Raw genomic sequence first — 14,995 nt, forward strand, 5'->3', positions numbered from 1 at the left:
TCCTTAATTGATTTCTGATGAACATCAACAACTTTTCTTTTTTTGGTAGGATTCTGAATATCATCATGTAAAATTGAAGCAATGTCAATGAAATCAGATCCAGATGATGTGCTTTTCTTATTCTCAAAGGCTTTTTGTTCTTTCTTCAACTGAGCCAAAGTCTCGTTAGTGATTTTCTTACATGGTTGAATTCCTTTTTGACTGATTTTTAATAGATGTGCTTTCACTCTTGTATATGATCCATTGAACTGTCCCTCACAAAAATTACACCTAAAAAAAGCATTTCCACCGCCTCCAGGAGGTTTCCCCATTAGATTCACGTATGACCATAATGGTGGCTGAGGTGTAGCTGATCCAGAACCACAACTTGTAGGTTGAGAGTCTTGAGACTGAGACACTGTTTTTCCTTTGCTCGCCATACTAGATTGAACATAATAAAAAAATGGAAAAAACGTATAATGAACATAAAATTTATGAAATAAAACAATACAACAAACTGACAAAGTATAAACATGCACTGCAGTCACAAAACTTCAGATATTCAGAAGCAGAACGAAGGCTGAATAGTGAACAGGAACATTCAGGAATTGTAAATGATAGTACTGCCAGACTGAATAGTGAACAGGAACAGAAGCAGTTCGTTAAAGCCTAAAACTAAAAGAAACATGAACAATAGCGAAGGCTGAAGTGAATAGTGAACAGTGAACAGGAACATTCACGAATGGTAAATTATATGTTAATGCCATCTAGATATCACGTATTCATCATTGTCTAGCATCATGAACAACAGCGAAGGCAAAATCCTCAAATCGGTTATACACCCAAAACGGCAAAATCCCCAAATCCCAAAATCAAACAAAAAAAAAGAAAACATCGCACATAGCATTGAAGAATATGATTCTAAACCGTCCAATCTTCAAACCAAAACATCCCCAAATCAGATTTTAATACCCAATGTAAAAAATCCCCAAATAAAAGTTGAAACCCTAACTTCTATTATCGAAAATAATCGACAAAACACTTACCTGTCTGTCGCTGGCTGCCGCCGGACGCCACCGGAAGTCGCCGTCGATCGCCGGAGCTCGCCGTCGCCCGCCATTGCCTTACTGTGCTGCCAGCCTGCTGCGGAAGCCGTGGAGGGTAAACGAAGGTCGAGCGTCGAGGGTAGATGTTAGTGCGTAAAACAAAACGCGGGTTAAAAAATCAGTTATACAAGTGGTTTGGATCGGGTCTGACCTAGACCCGATCCAAAACGTATCCAGCCGTATCGCCGTGTCGGGATCCCCGTGTCCGCGTGTCGACACCGGTACTCGACCCAGTCTGCCGTATCCGTGTGACATAGGGAAGCAGCATTCTGTGCCAGGGCAGAAGAAGTTGTAAGCTTGGCTTCCCAGTTTGCCGAGATGAACCTCAGAGGTTATGGAACATGAAGTGGATTGACTTTAGAGTGGGTGTTGGTAATTAAATCGAACTCACATGTATACTCTTTCTGATGTGCCAGATCCTCATGCAGAACAGTTTCTGAAATTGGCTGCAAGAATTTATAAGAACTTGGCTTGTATAGCAAAATTTTGTATTGCATCTAAAGGTTACAAACAGACCATACCATCTAATGAGTTCCAGAAACTTGTTGAAGTTACCTGCAAGAAGCTCACATGCTTGCTATACAATTTCATGGCTCTAAAACAGGGGGTAATCTTGGTTACCTACTACTTGCTTCTTTTTAAGTGTAGCAAAGTTTGTTTCATTATCATTATTTTCATTGTCATCTTGCTGTCTCCCACACGACTGACTAGGCCATGGCTACTAGGGGATCGACTAGGTTGAGTTTCTTAGTGTGCCTCATTTAGGGCATCTGTTCAACTGCTTAGGCTGGCAATGCTATTTTACCATGCATGCTTTACTCCTTTTCATATTTTTTTTCATCAAATGTGTTTCAGTTTTTTTCTTTCTCGTAGTTGTGTTGTATATGCATGTGGTACAAGTTTGTTTATCTGTTTTTTGTTCATAGGCATGCACATATATGGTTATATACTGGCTACCTCAATAGTAATAAGCCATATAATTTTCTTCTTTTAAATTTCAATACTCAATATTGTATACAAGCTTTGTTATGCAGAGGGTCAGATTTTTGGATCACTGGAATCAGACCGGACTGAAAATGAATCCATTTCTCTAGGCTGACAAAAAAATGATCGAAAAACCTATACAAGGTTGATTTATAGGTTCCTACATCATGTTGGCATGTTATATCATTTGATTGGGTTAAGACAACTCAGATAGGAAAACTTGAGCAATTTATGTATAGGATTATTTACAGAATATCTAGGTTGCATGTACATGTACTTGCATGTAATGCCTGTTTTTGTGTGCATGCATGCTGAGCAAATTTTTTTTTGTGTGTTCTCTGCGACTTCCACAATTATTGCAGGTATTTATATGTCAGTGTCAATATGTTGTTTTTTCTTTTAAGATCTATTGCAGTCATATACAAGTACAATGTGCTTTTCTTTTTCTTTGCTTTTCTACAAGGACTAGTTACCTCATATTAATGAATGATGTCACTTTGTTTCTTACCGGTTTTTACAGGTTACATTCTTTTTTCCATCTATTCCATATTATTTTGGGTACCATATAGAACGACCTATGCATGATATTGCAACCTAGGCGCTACCACTAGCCATTTTGACTGCAGAATTTTGTCATCATTGTCATCTACCCTCTTCCATGACTTCCTCATCTTCTAAGGCATGTTTGACCTAGCTGCATAGATTGGTAAAGGTTTTATAGCCTTCTAACCAGGATTTGGATAGGAGTCCATGTAATGACACAAATTTCCATTGTTAGGTTTTTTTCTGTTTTTTGCATTTCTATACCTACAAAATGGTTCTTGAGTATAGTATTTTTTGAACTGTTAATCAAGATTTTATAAATTATAACCCATAAAATTTTAGATTCTTCAAAACCTGCACTTTTGAATTCTTGAAGTCCTATTTACACATTTGGAACTGTATCCAAGAGGCTGTTTCCAGGTTGTCAGAGGGATAGTTGACCTTGTATACGGCCTTGTCGTTCAATTTCAGCCATAAGCTTGGGTGAGGGACGACCGGCAAAAAACCTTCGTTGTCATGTCAATGATTGGCTGTGTAGCTTCAACGGTTTTCGAGTCTAACTGGTCTCAGTTGCTAAAAGGAAGTTTTTTTTCTTATATGACATTTCATGATAAAATTGCAGGATCAACAGGAAGTTTTGAAGAAGAAAGGGGTTGTAAATAAGATACGGAGGGAGACAAAATGCATCCCAAACCTTGTATTTCAGATTGAAGATTATGAGAAATATCTCATTAAACTGAGCAAGCTAACTAAAGTGAACTTGCTCAGGCATGCCAAGCGGAGCACAGCCAGGGATTTCAAGATACTGGACATTAGGAGCATGAACGAACCGGGTGCATCTGGCCGCAGATCAAGCCAGGCAAGTCATGACGAATGTCAAAAGGGATCAGATGATGAATCGGAAGAGGAAGAAAATGAAGATGCTCAGGATGAAGGTGGGTCTGGTTCGCCTGAATCTGCTGAAGAAGGGAAAGACGACGATAGTAACGAGGAATGCACAGTATTAAGAACCAAAAGGACTAAAAGAAACGTTGTTAAAGATTCAGAAGAGGATTCTGAGTAGGCAGCAACGTAGGGTCGAGAAATTCATGGTTGTTTGGGTTGAAAAGAAGGATTTCTAATTGAGTAGTACTGCAGGAAGAAGAGTCAGTTTAATGACCCTGGTTCTAAAGACTTTAGTGACGGAGGCACATGACTACTTGGGCCTTTTGGGTACAAAAAGTTTGTTCAAAGAGAGAGAGATCCTGTCAGTCCTTGTACATACATGTTTAGTGGAATTGGGTATTTTATGGCATTCACGCACGCAAGGCTGGGTATCCGAAGCAGCCGGTGGGTACCCAGTACTCAGCCCAACTCGGATCCGAGCTCTAAAAAAAGGCACTTAAGGCTGGGTATCCCGGGCCACCGGTGGGTACTCAATACCCAGCCCAACTCGGACCCGAGCCTTAAAAAAAAGGCATTGGGCTGGCCCGATTCCTTATCGGAATGGTCCAGTTAGACCCGATAATGTTTATTTATTTATTTTATTAATTTATATATAAATATCGTATTTTATTATAATGAATTATATTTATACATTATTTTAATTTAATCGGACCAGGCTTACCTTCACGGAGGGTAATGGTAGCCTAAAGTTATGCAAGCGTATGGGTAAGCTGTTTTTTTTCAAGGGAACCAACCATGTGATCACTCGTGCAGGTTGGTGTTGCGTTTGTTTCTCACCTGGTGAAAGCCAAGGATGAAATGATTAAGACGGAATCTTATTGGAAGAGTTCACCAAGCACGAACAAGCATTTCTAGATAGAAAATGCAAAAAAATCTTCCTTACAAAGTTGTTGAAATAAAGTTTCATTGCTGTCACTAAATTGGGACCGTAAAAAAGAAATGAAGGAAAAATGCTTTTGCATGCAAGTTCATGTGTCCCCACAAACATGTATGCTTGAAAAGCTACATGCTTTAAGCCTCATGAATCCGATGAAAGGACTGGCATGTTTTATGAATCTGATGAAAGGACTGGCATGTTTTAAGAAATAAAATATGTGGATCAGATTCAAGGTCGTGGCAGAGTTGAGCGGTCCTTGGTTGTCACGTTGGCAATCATGGTTTCATTCGTATGAGCAGATAAGGAAGTGTCGACCAATGACACTAGATTTTAGTCCTCCCATGAGTTTTTCAGGTCTAGACTCTAAATTTCCTTCATAGTTCATTTGATTCCACATCCTAGTGTCCAAAAATCAAGCTGAATCAGCTTGATTTGTCGTCCAACAAGTTCATTTTTAATTATTTTAAAATATATTTGTCATCTATTGTTCATTTTTAATTATTTTACATTTTTTTTTGTTTTCCATTAATTTTTTAAAGTGAATTTACTAATATTTTTTTTCTATCGATTCAAGCTCCACCGCCGAGTCAGCCCATTTACTGAATCTAATCCTTGGTCAACTCAACTTTTGATTGTCACACAATGGTACGTCTAAAAACTCTATCAAATTTGACAAGCGTGCAGTCTTTTCATTGTCATCGTTGTCGGTGTGAGCTTAGTTCTGGTCCTCAGGTTGTTGGGTCCATCAGTCAGATTCAGGCTATGGACATGTACGACTCAGAAACAGCATGCTTACTGAACCAACTTGTGGTAAAGTCTTCCAAGCTGCTTAGTGCGTTTCTCTAAAGCAGTCTAGAATTGAGGACTTTATTAGAAATTTAGCAGCACTGCTTGGTCAAAATATTAGAATATGCATAGTGATATATTTTAAATAAGATGTGCCTGTTCCTGTCCTCTTATTCTGTTTGTCCTCACAAGCTCTGAATGTCTACTTGACTACAAATTACGCTGGAGCAATAAAAAAAAAAAGAAGTGACATGTAAGGACACTGGTGTGAAAGCTTGTGATTGAGACAGCCTGGGCAAAACTGAGCATGTCTACCACAAAAAATACAATTATCTGGAAAAATGGAATTGCAAAATCCTGCATGTTCTGACAGAAGTTCAACACATATTCTTCTTCCTGACACAGATCCAAAGTGATCGGTTCCTTTTTTGTACTAGATTCTTCATCGAGAAAAGTTTGTCCTATCAACTCTTAATTTAAAGGTGTTCTACTATCAAATTGGTCCTGCATCTATTTTCGAAGAGTCAGAATTTTGGCATTAAGCAGTACCTGTTTGCATCCAGTAGGTGGACAAGAGCCAGTGTAGAGCATGTACATGAGTAGAAAAATGAGTGTGTTCAAGTTGGTGCAACAGGAGGCAATGGCGATGCCAGGGATGCCTAGTTTGAGTACAAAAGCAAGCAAGAAGGTCAGGGGAACGTGAAAAATGACAGCAATGGTGGTGCTCCACATAAGAGGAGCAGTATTTCCTCTGCATCTAAGATATATACGAAGCGGATGGAGAAAGCTGTTGATGATGAGATCAGGTAGCGCAAAGACAGAATAAAGGCTAGCCATCTTTGTGATAGAAGGATCTTGCCTAAAAAAGACCAAGATGGGTTGCAGGTTAAGCCATAAAAGTGATACAGGCAATGAAGTAAAGAGTAGCAGGAGAATTGTGCGTCGAAGAGTGAGATGAACAAGATTAAGATTTTGAGAACCAAAGGCTTGGCTGCAAATGGGTTCCATGCCCAAGGTTAAGCCACTAAGAAGTGAGTAGCCAGTGATGTTTGTAAACCCAATGGCAAGTGCACCACCAGCTAGCTCAAGGCTGCCAAGTTTGCCCATGCACAGGACAGAGGTCATGGATCTCAGATATGTTATGAGATGCATGGTGGTGAGGGGGATAAAGATCTCCTTTAGTTGCTTTGCCTCCTCCACGATCTGCATGAAGTTTAGAACAGATAAGAGCAGACGTTGTCAGTTATATAAAGAACAGAAGAAACATTAAGATGATGCATAACTCCTGATCTTTTGAGTTGAAATAGCGAGGAGGGGATTTCTTCATACCTGTTTCATTGATGGTTGCTTTGGACTATGGGGATGATCAGTAGGTGCCATAATTGTGTCACAAATGTGTGTATGAGAGCGAGAGAGAGGTGTTGAACTCATAAATGGGAGTAAGGGGCTATATATAGTGCATGGGCAGAGGGTAGATTCTACGTGCGGAGGCCGCTATTGATGTTCTATTTTCTCAAGGAGATGAGGTTAAAGCATTTTGTCAGTTAAAGGAACCCAGTGAATCTGCAGTACTCTCTGTGGTAGCTTTGGTCCCGGCAGGTTGAGAGAAACCGATGTCGTTTCACTTTAATTAAAAAGGTAGAGAGTTTCCAAACGTTCCAATCCCGAAACTCTCTACCTTTTTAATTAAAGTGATTCTCTCAACCTGCCCCGACCAAAGCTACAACAGAGTACCGCAGATTCACTGGGTTCCTTTAACTGACAAAATGATTTAACCTCATCTCCTTGAGAAAATTGAACATCAATAGCAGCCTCCGCACGTAGAATCTACCCTCTGCCCATGCACTATATATAGCCCCTTACTCACATTTATGAGTTCAACACCTCTCTCTCTCTCTCTCTCTCTTGTGGGTCATGCTATGGGACGCGCAGTGCAATAATTTACACTTGGTTTCACTTCTCCTGGCATCAGATATCCTTTTATCTTAGCACATCCATTTCGGCTAGTTTGGCCCTGAAAACTGCTGTACAGTGGCTGCATCGTTCTCCGTAGACTTTTACCATGTTCATGAAAAGAACATATCCAAGGTCTCCCCATCACCTTTTTTCGCCTTCACTCTCCACTGAGTTACTCCAAATGGATGAGATTCCTGGTTGGGCTTTTGATGCATAAAGCTAGTTTCCTTCTAAGCAGCAATTGACTGTGACAGTCCATGTATGCTACTCTTCTGCGGTCATCTTTGGTTATGCAGTCCTCATCTTGAGCACCACAGGAATCAACAGTGAAGGTAAAGCACATGGGCATCGCTTGGGTTGGCATATGCAACTTTTTATAAATCCCCCTCGTCTGATTTCAGAGCAAGTATGACTGGAATAAAATAGAACAGGAAATTTAGGCCTTGACACAAGGGAGCCTTTCATCTATCAAACCGCACTTTACACTAACCAAAAAGGACTGGAATGAAATAGAAAGAACATGAGGAAGTTTACGCCTTGAACCTTAGCTATCAAAATTCAGAAGGGATTTCACATGTTCTAGTCTTGTGGTGTTTCTATCTCAAGATGAAAATGGAAATCCTACTCCCACCAAGACCACAGCCATGCTTTTTCACGGCTCAATGGGCGCACTCTTTCAGTCTTTCAAGCTGAAAGGCGAATGTGATGTCAGTGGAGAACTTTTCTTCCAAAATGTCTTTCACTTTTCAGTTTACTTCAGGCACGGGATACTTTGATAGCTGTGAAAACGCATGGTTGTGGTCTTGGTGGGAGTACGATTTCCAGTTTCACCTTGAGATAGCAACATCATGACTAGAACATGTGAAATCCCTTCTGTATTTTGATAGCCAAGGTTCAGGGCGTAAACTTCCTGTTCTTTCTATTGCATTCCAGTCCTTTTTGGTTGGTGTAAAGCGCGGTTTGATAGAAACCATATTCATCGGACGTGGAGATCAAAAGCGCCTAATTTATCTATTTTTGTTCTGCTGATGGAAGCTGATGAAAAGGGCGCCTTTTGAAGAGCTTTATACGTCAACCGGATCTCCAGAATTCTCCCTCCCTTTCTCTTTCTCTCTCTCTCTCTCTCTCTCTCTCACACACACACACACACACACATATACCAAGTGTAGGCATTACCTGTTCATCTTATATAAGTGCGCAACAGTGGATGGTACCAACTTCCTGTTTTGCTTTCTACAACCATCTGTGAGTCTCTACCCATGCTCAACAAAGATGGGGCAACTTGCTTTTAGGTTCGCACGGCATGTCTGCCTTTACAAATAACGAGTGGTGGTACGTTGCGCATCAATGTCAAGTCAAATCTTAGACGCTGCTTCCCCCAGCACATTCTATCAGCAGGATCCTTTTACTGCAGTAATAAAATGAAATAAGATCTGATCACATATATACAGAGGGCTCTACAACTCAAGAGCCAGCTTAAGCTAGGCTCGAAGTCGACTTGTTTGTAAATGAGTTGAGCTCGAGCTTAACTGAAAACTTAAGCTTGTTAACAACATGAACTTGTAACTCGATTAAACTTGAGTAAGCATGTTTAATTTAGTCTATAGGCAAACATTATATGTAAATACACGATGACAATATATATTGACAATGTCAAGATTTATAGAAGTAGCACCCTGTTTTAGAAAACGAAAACGTCGTGCCCTTCTCATGCGGTTTGAGTTTGAAGATTGAACTAAGCGGCTTACTGAAGCATCCATTACCAGACTGTTCTAGCTTTGATGGATGGGCCATGGCCAAAAGCAGTTGTGCTGCACCCTCAAGTTTCATCCAACAATCTTTAGCAAGTTTATTTAAAAGCAATAAGAAGCAATTTAGACTAATTAAGAAGCAAAACATACAGTATTTTTGAAACTATCTAACCCTAAATCATATTGGATACAATACAATAGTAGAAACACTGATATAGACCTGATGTTGGTAACTTCAGCTTGATTTGGTTCGAGCAATATATGCTATGCAGTTCCACCTACAATAATGTGTCAGATCACTTTCTCAAAGAGGTACGTGGTCTACCTTTTTAGAGCATTACCATTCTAAAAAAGTTAGGATATGAAAAAAAAAAATATCCAATTAAGAAATCAGATCATGTTCAAAATTAAGAATGACATCTGATCAAATTTGGATTTGGATTCAGATTTAGATTAGATTTAACTTTAAATAAGTATAATATATCGAATGCCCTTACATTTTGAAAACCAGTCAGATTTGGTTCAAAATTTATATTTAAATTGAGATATGAATTTATAAAACATATTCATTCTGTATTCAGATTTAACTTTTCTTTATTTGTATTCAAATCTAAATATGTGAATGTTTGAAAACACGGATACAGTTTAGGGTATATCTGATTCGAATCCGATCCATTCTCAGAGGATGGAGGAAAAGGCATGGGGGGAAGGGGGTGGGTACGACTCCTCTAAATTTGTCTTGAAGGCTTTAATTCTTATTTTGATGTTGTTCTCAAATCTAATCAGATGAATAAATTTTACAATTCCAAAAACTAGAGATATAGTTTTTAATGTGTGTTCTAGATTTTTATAAGCTAAAAATAATTTAAGGAGTATAGTACAGCTACTGGTGGGTAAGCATCCCATAACTCGTCAATTCGTTTCCCGTGGGGTGCCATTTTTGTGGCCCTGGTAGGATGGGTGTAGCACCGAGTCGAAGGTGCATTTCTCCACACTAAGCTCCAATGTAACCGTGGACTATGGACACAAAAAGAAAGGAAGAAGATTTGGCAGACGCATGGTGCATCGGCCATTAAAATTTTGAACCATGGATGTTAGATCTGATGGGAGTAGTGGTGGAGCTAGAAAACTTTGGTCGAGCCAGTCTCTGGCTTAGTAGGATGGGTGCTTGCCGGAGTACTGACCAAAGTCTGGTGTGGGCACTACACGAGGCTGGGTTAGGACCCAAATCCAGTACAATCAAAGCTTTCAAGGGCAAGCATAGGCAATAGCTCACACCAGTCACATGGTAGCTCTGCTACTACATAGGAGGGGGTTTCAGATCCAAAATCTGTATGGATCTCTAAAGATCCTTGGCAACAATTTCGTCTATCTGATAGAACACAACCCTGTTTCTCTTGTAAAAGGTGAATCAAACTGACATGCCACTTTTGCAGATTTGGTGTCATTTTCAAGAGCTTGTTGCCATCACAATTTCTCCTTTCGTTTTGATTGAGGGAACTGAGTGCATGAAATCCAGTCAGAGCCCTAAAATCCTCGAGTAATTTTTCAAACCCAGGTTGAAATTCAACAGATTGTAGTCCTAATTCACTGAATTATGTGGATTGGAGCTCGATCTTCCTCCTTTCTAGGGATCCAAATGGATCTGATTTGGTCTTTCTTTTTTTGGTTGGACTTGGACTTCGACCCAATTCCTAATTTGCTTAATTATCTTTGGTGTGACCGTCTACTTTCCTACTACACCCATTGGCTGAATTTCTAAACTAAAAACAAAAAAGGTACCCAGATTAAACGGGATCGGTTGGACTTGGTTTGATACCACTCTTACCGGGTATGAGAGCCCCTCACTGGTCCAGCCTTCACTCAGACCTGAACGGATAGAGATCTGGATCTTGATGATTTATCCAAACAGGACATACCAATTACCCGCGTTCACTTGAGTAATTTACGTAAAAGATGGCCCAACTTTCCGTATTTTATAGGTGACTCACTCCCTAGTAGAACCTCGCTATCGAGGCGCTATCGTTACCGAAGATCACGCTCAGCAGCGCAAATCGATTTCAACTTTGTGGTCCATCGCTTCTCCTTCTATCGCAGGAACAGGGGAGGCAGATGTTCCTTCGGCCGATTGGGGAGAAGAAGAAAAGAGTAGTGAGGATGAGAGGAGGATTGACGCCGTCAAATCGAAGAAAGACATCAGCCGTCGCTGGTCAAGGGTGAGAAGAAATCAATCCGGCCGCCGCGGGGAAGACGAGTAGACTTGGTTGAGAAGAAGATGGGATGAGAGAGAGAGTGACGCTCAAAACGAAAATCAATTCATTCTTCATTCAAGCGTAATCCAAAAAGCCCTAATTACAAAACTTATATACATGAGAAACGTCTCGGTTCACTTAGCTCCTAACCCGAGACGGTACAAAGAACTTAAAATAAAACGATACTAACACGTCTCAAACTGAGACGGTACAAAAGAGTAAATAAACATAAACAAAAGGGCGCTTGGAATGGATCTGGTTGTGCCCGCTCTCTCTATATATATTCAAGTCTAAATCAAAGTTGTATGTAAGGTGGATCTCAAGCAATAAATAGATCTAGTTCCAAAAGCCAAATGAATATAAAGATTCATATTATATTAACATAGATCCATAGATACTAGTAATATCCACATTACAACTAATATGAATTTAAAATACATGATCCTCATATACAATACATTTCAACAAACATGTTTGGATCATTGCTAACTCATCTATCTTTTGAGAAAAACAAGTTATCATGTACTAGCACTTTAGTGCTATAAAGTTTCAAATAAATACATTCTTGTCAACATGAGTGAGTTTTGGTCCAAGAGTGTTATATACATCTCTTGAGCATGCATTAAAAAACAAATTCAATTTTCCTAAGAAAGAGAAGCAAATGAAGCTTTATTCAATAATTCTCCAGAATAACCTTTGAATGTAGAATAGCACCACATATTACAATATAACCATATCCAAAGACAAACATGATAATATATATTGGAACCAAAGCAAAAACAAGTCAGTTTAGATCTGAAGCTAAACTTTATGTAACGTGGATTTCACCAATTCTAGAAGTTCAGATCATGTCAACATAGATCTAAACACAATAATAGGAAACAATAACGAATATCAAACAATCTAGTTCTCTCAAGTCAACACCAAAGATTTTTCCTTTTCTTACTTTTAATATGATGCAAATCTTAATTCATACCCGTAGTCATCTCTAATAAGAGCAAACAAAATTTATGTACTATAACTTTTAGTACATTAGATCTTTAAATAAAATATTCTATTAATATGGCTTTCATCATGTTTAAGAGCATTATTTTATAACTGCAGGTAAAATGCAATTGAGATTTATGGAGATATATAATGTATGTTAAATGTATATCTAAAAATTGAATATTATGTTTCGAAACAAAATGCAAACACGATGATATATTGGATTCAATGTCACTGTGCTATTTGGAGCCAATGATCCAATCAAGTTAACTTGGATCCAAATCTATCATGAACCGAGCACAATGCCATAGGGATCTCACCATGTTTAAGAGTGTTGATTTACACATCTTAGCATACCAACATGCAACAATATGATAATTCATTTTAAGTAAGATAAACACATGGTAATATAATCTTTATCCCAAGAATATTCTTTCATAAAGAGCAAAAAAAATTCATCTTTTAGCACTCTAGTGCTACTCACATTGAAAATGTACAACTCGTAAAACCATTAGATCTAAAAAATCAATGCATATCATAATACGTTTAGATCTAATATAAACAAGATTTTGATCTTGAACAAAAGGTGTAAAGAGTCAAATCAGATCATGCTCCAAAATAATGCAACGTTTAATATGAGTCCAAATACTAACAGTTAAATGGATATATAAAATAAAATTTTGGTCATACTTAATATCAGCATGGACTCATAATGGCGATGAATATCCGTAAAACAAGTATAATAACATAAATTTGAATCAACATAAATAAGATATGAATTTTTAACCAATATCCAAACAAATTTAGATTTGAATACGTCATGATTCAAAATTGAATACAAATATGCATCTTAAGTAACAATTAGATCCAAAACAAAAATTCAGATGGTTATTGAAATTCAGATCAATCTAATGTGGATCCAACATAATGACATCAACAAGAGGATCCAAAATCAATCCAATATGAACGTGTTTCAACATAATATCCACATCCAAATACGACACAAGGTTTATACCGCCATTGGGTCATGCACATACAAAATAAAAAAATTGCATAAGCATAAGTACATGTTGCTAACCATTTTTCAGTTTTTGCGAGCTCTGGGGCTCTCACCCATGAAGTCATTTCAAAATTAATTTCATGGCAAGTATAGAACAATAATACATGAAAAACAACAAGGACAATAATAATTAGAAGACAATAATAATTAGAAGATCTCCAATAACATTATAAGTTATCACTTAAAAGGAAAACTCAACATTAAACTTTAGACCACGAGTTTCCCGCTTAAGGTCACCGAGGAACAGGGCAGTCCGACAAATACACCTCCTACTCTTGGCAATGGAAGGATAACAGACATTGCCCAACGACCTCAGCAAGACAACCTGCCGACCATGTGCGAACCACCGCCTTACGTGCCCTCACACGAGTTACAACCGGTAGTGAACACGGTCGGCGTGCAAAAGGGGTCGACAGAAACATAAAAGGAAGATTTTATCATCTCCATGCTTTCGGGCGTCTGCTGGAACAGAAGCATCAGAGGGCCGACAGCAAGCGATTGGAACGAAGCGGATGGGGAACCTCCCATTCTCTGGTTTTTCCACCGAGGGTTTAAATTCACAGAGAGGAAACAAGGAGGTTCCCTAGGCTTACAATGTCTATCTGTGCCAGCCTTGTCTCATTTTAGTTGCTTTTATTTTTTTTCTTTTCTATCAAACCAAACCTGCTTCTTACGCCTCCATTGCCAGAGGGTTTTGCAGAGGCTGTTTTCGCTGCAATGGCATGCACCATCGGCAGGAATACAAGGCCAAAGCCTGAACCATCATGCTTATGCTCTAGATTAGGATAGTCTAGCATGCTTGCACATTGACGAAACTTGATCATAATAACAGGCATTCATCATAAGCATCACACAAATATAAGGGACTTACCTGTTTCTCTCTGATACCACTGTTGGATTCTTTGCAGCTGAATGGTGTCTGACGTCTGCCGATCGACTCTCTTCTTTTGCAGCAGGTTCACCACCGTGTCAACCATAGCCTCTTTAGGGTTACAAGAGGCAAGTGGCAGCACAAGGTGATGTATTCACGGGATTGCTTTTATGAGGTGTCGACCAAGGAGATCAAGCGATTAAACCTAAGTCATCCCAGCGGGCGGTTACAAGGAGAGATTGATGATGAGAATCAACTGCAAGTGAGCCCCCTTGTTGGAGAGGTGCCCTATGAAGCTTTGTCTGGTGTCTTTTCTCCTGAACCTCACAAAAACTTTGTATGTGAAAGAGCCAAGAGAAGAGATGGAGGAGGATGGAACCAATGCTGAACTCGAAGAGGCGGCCATGGCTAAACTCTTCCTAAGGTTGTATCGATTTTAAGGAAGATGTTTCGGCTGCGATAAGAAGGAAGATCTGATCTAGATAAATCAGACGCTGAAATTTGGAGAGTTGAACGGGGGAGAAGGAGGACCTTATCAGTTATCATGATCAACCACTCTCTCTCGGTTGCAATATTAATAATGGATGGTGTGAATAAAAAAAAAAAAACCAAGAAAACCGTGAAATTCAGGTGCAATGTCTGGGTACACCCACAGTTTTTCTCTACCGGTTTTTGTCAAATGAACCAAGGTTAGATCTCAAACTCAACTTCTGATGGCTAAAATTCTCAAATTGGATATTCTTCCGTGTGTAAACCGTTGAGATTTTTTTCTTTTTTACCAAAAACCTTTACAAAATTTCTAGCTTTTTGGCCATCGGTTGAACAAACCTTGCACAATTTTTTTGAGAGAAAATATTCATCACAATAGGCTTTGCTTCAGGTAAGGCAAATTTCTTTC

The 14,995-nt window shown here is 39.0% G+C and overlaps 2 protein-coding genes across 3 annotated transcripts in view; one reads left to right on the top strand and one right to left on the bottom strand.

Moving 5' to 3' along the window:
* Nucleotides 1–6,700, bottom strand: part of LOC116253907 (protein DETOXIFICATION 55) — a 41,133-nt gene extending 34,433 nt beyond the window's left edge. Inside the window, exons 1-2 of one of the 2 annotated variants that reach the window (XM_050077963.1) lie at nucleotides 6,550–6,700; nucleotides 5,770–6,423 (exon numbers count right to left, since the gene is read on the bottom strand). In XM_050077963.1, the coding sequence (XP_049933920.1) occupies nucleotides 5,770–6,423; nucleotides 6,550–6,651 (756 nt within the window). In that variant the 5' untranslated portion in view covers nucleotides 6,652–6,700. The remainder of the gene's footprint in view (nucleotides 1–5,769; nucleotides 6,424–6,549) is intronic. The other variant, XM_050077962.1, reaches the window with a different exon arrangement.
* LOC116253911 (60S ribosomal protein L18-3-like) overlaps nucleotides 1–14,995 on the top strand; it is a 53,409-nt gene that overhangs the window by 25,327 nt on the left and 13,087 nt on the right. The window lies entirely within an intron of this gene.

The sequence above is a fragment of the Nymphaea colorata genome, chromosome 5 (assembly GCF_008831285.2).
Source record: "Nymphaea colorata isolate Beijing-Zhang1983 chromosome 5, ASM883128v2, whole genome shotgun sequence".
NCBI classification, from domain to species: Eukaryota; Viridiplantae; Streptophyta; class Magnoliopsida; order Nymphaeales; family Nymphaeaceae; genus Nymphaea; species Nymphaea colorata.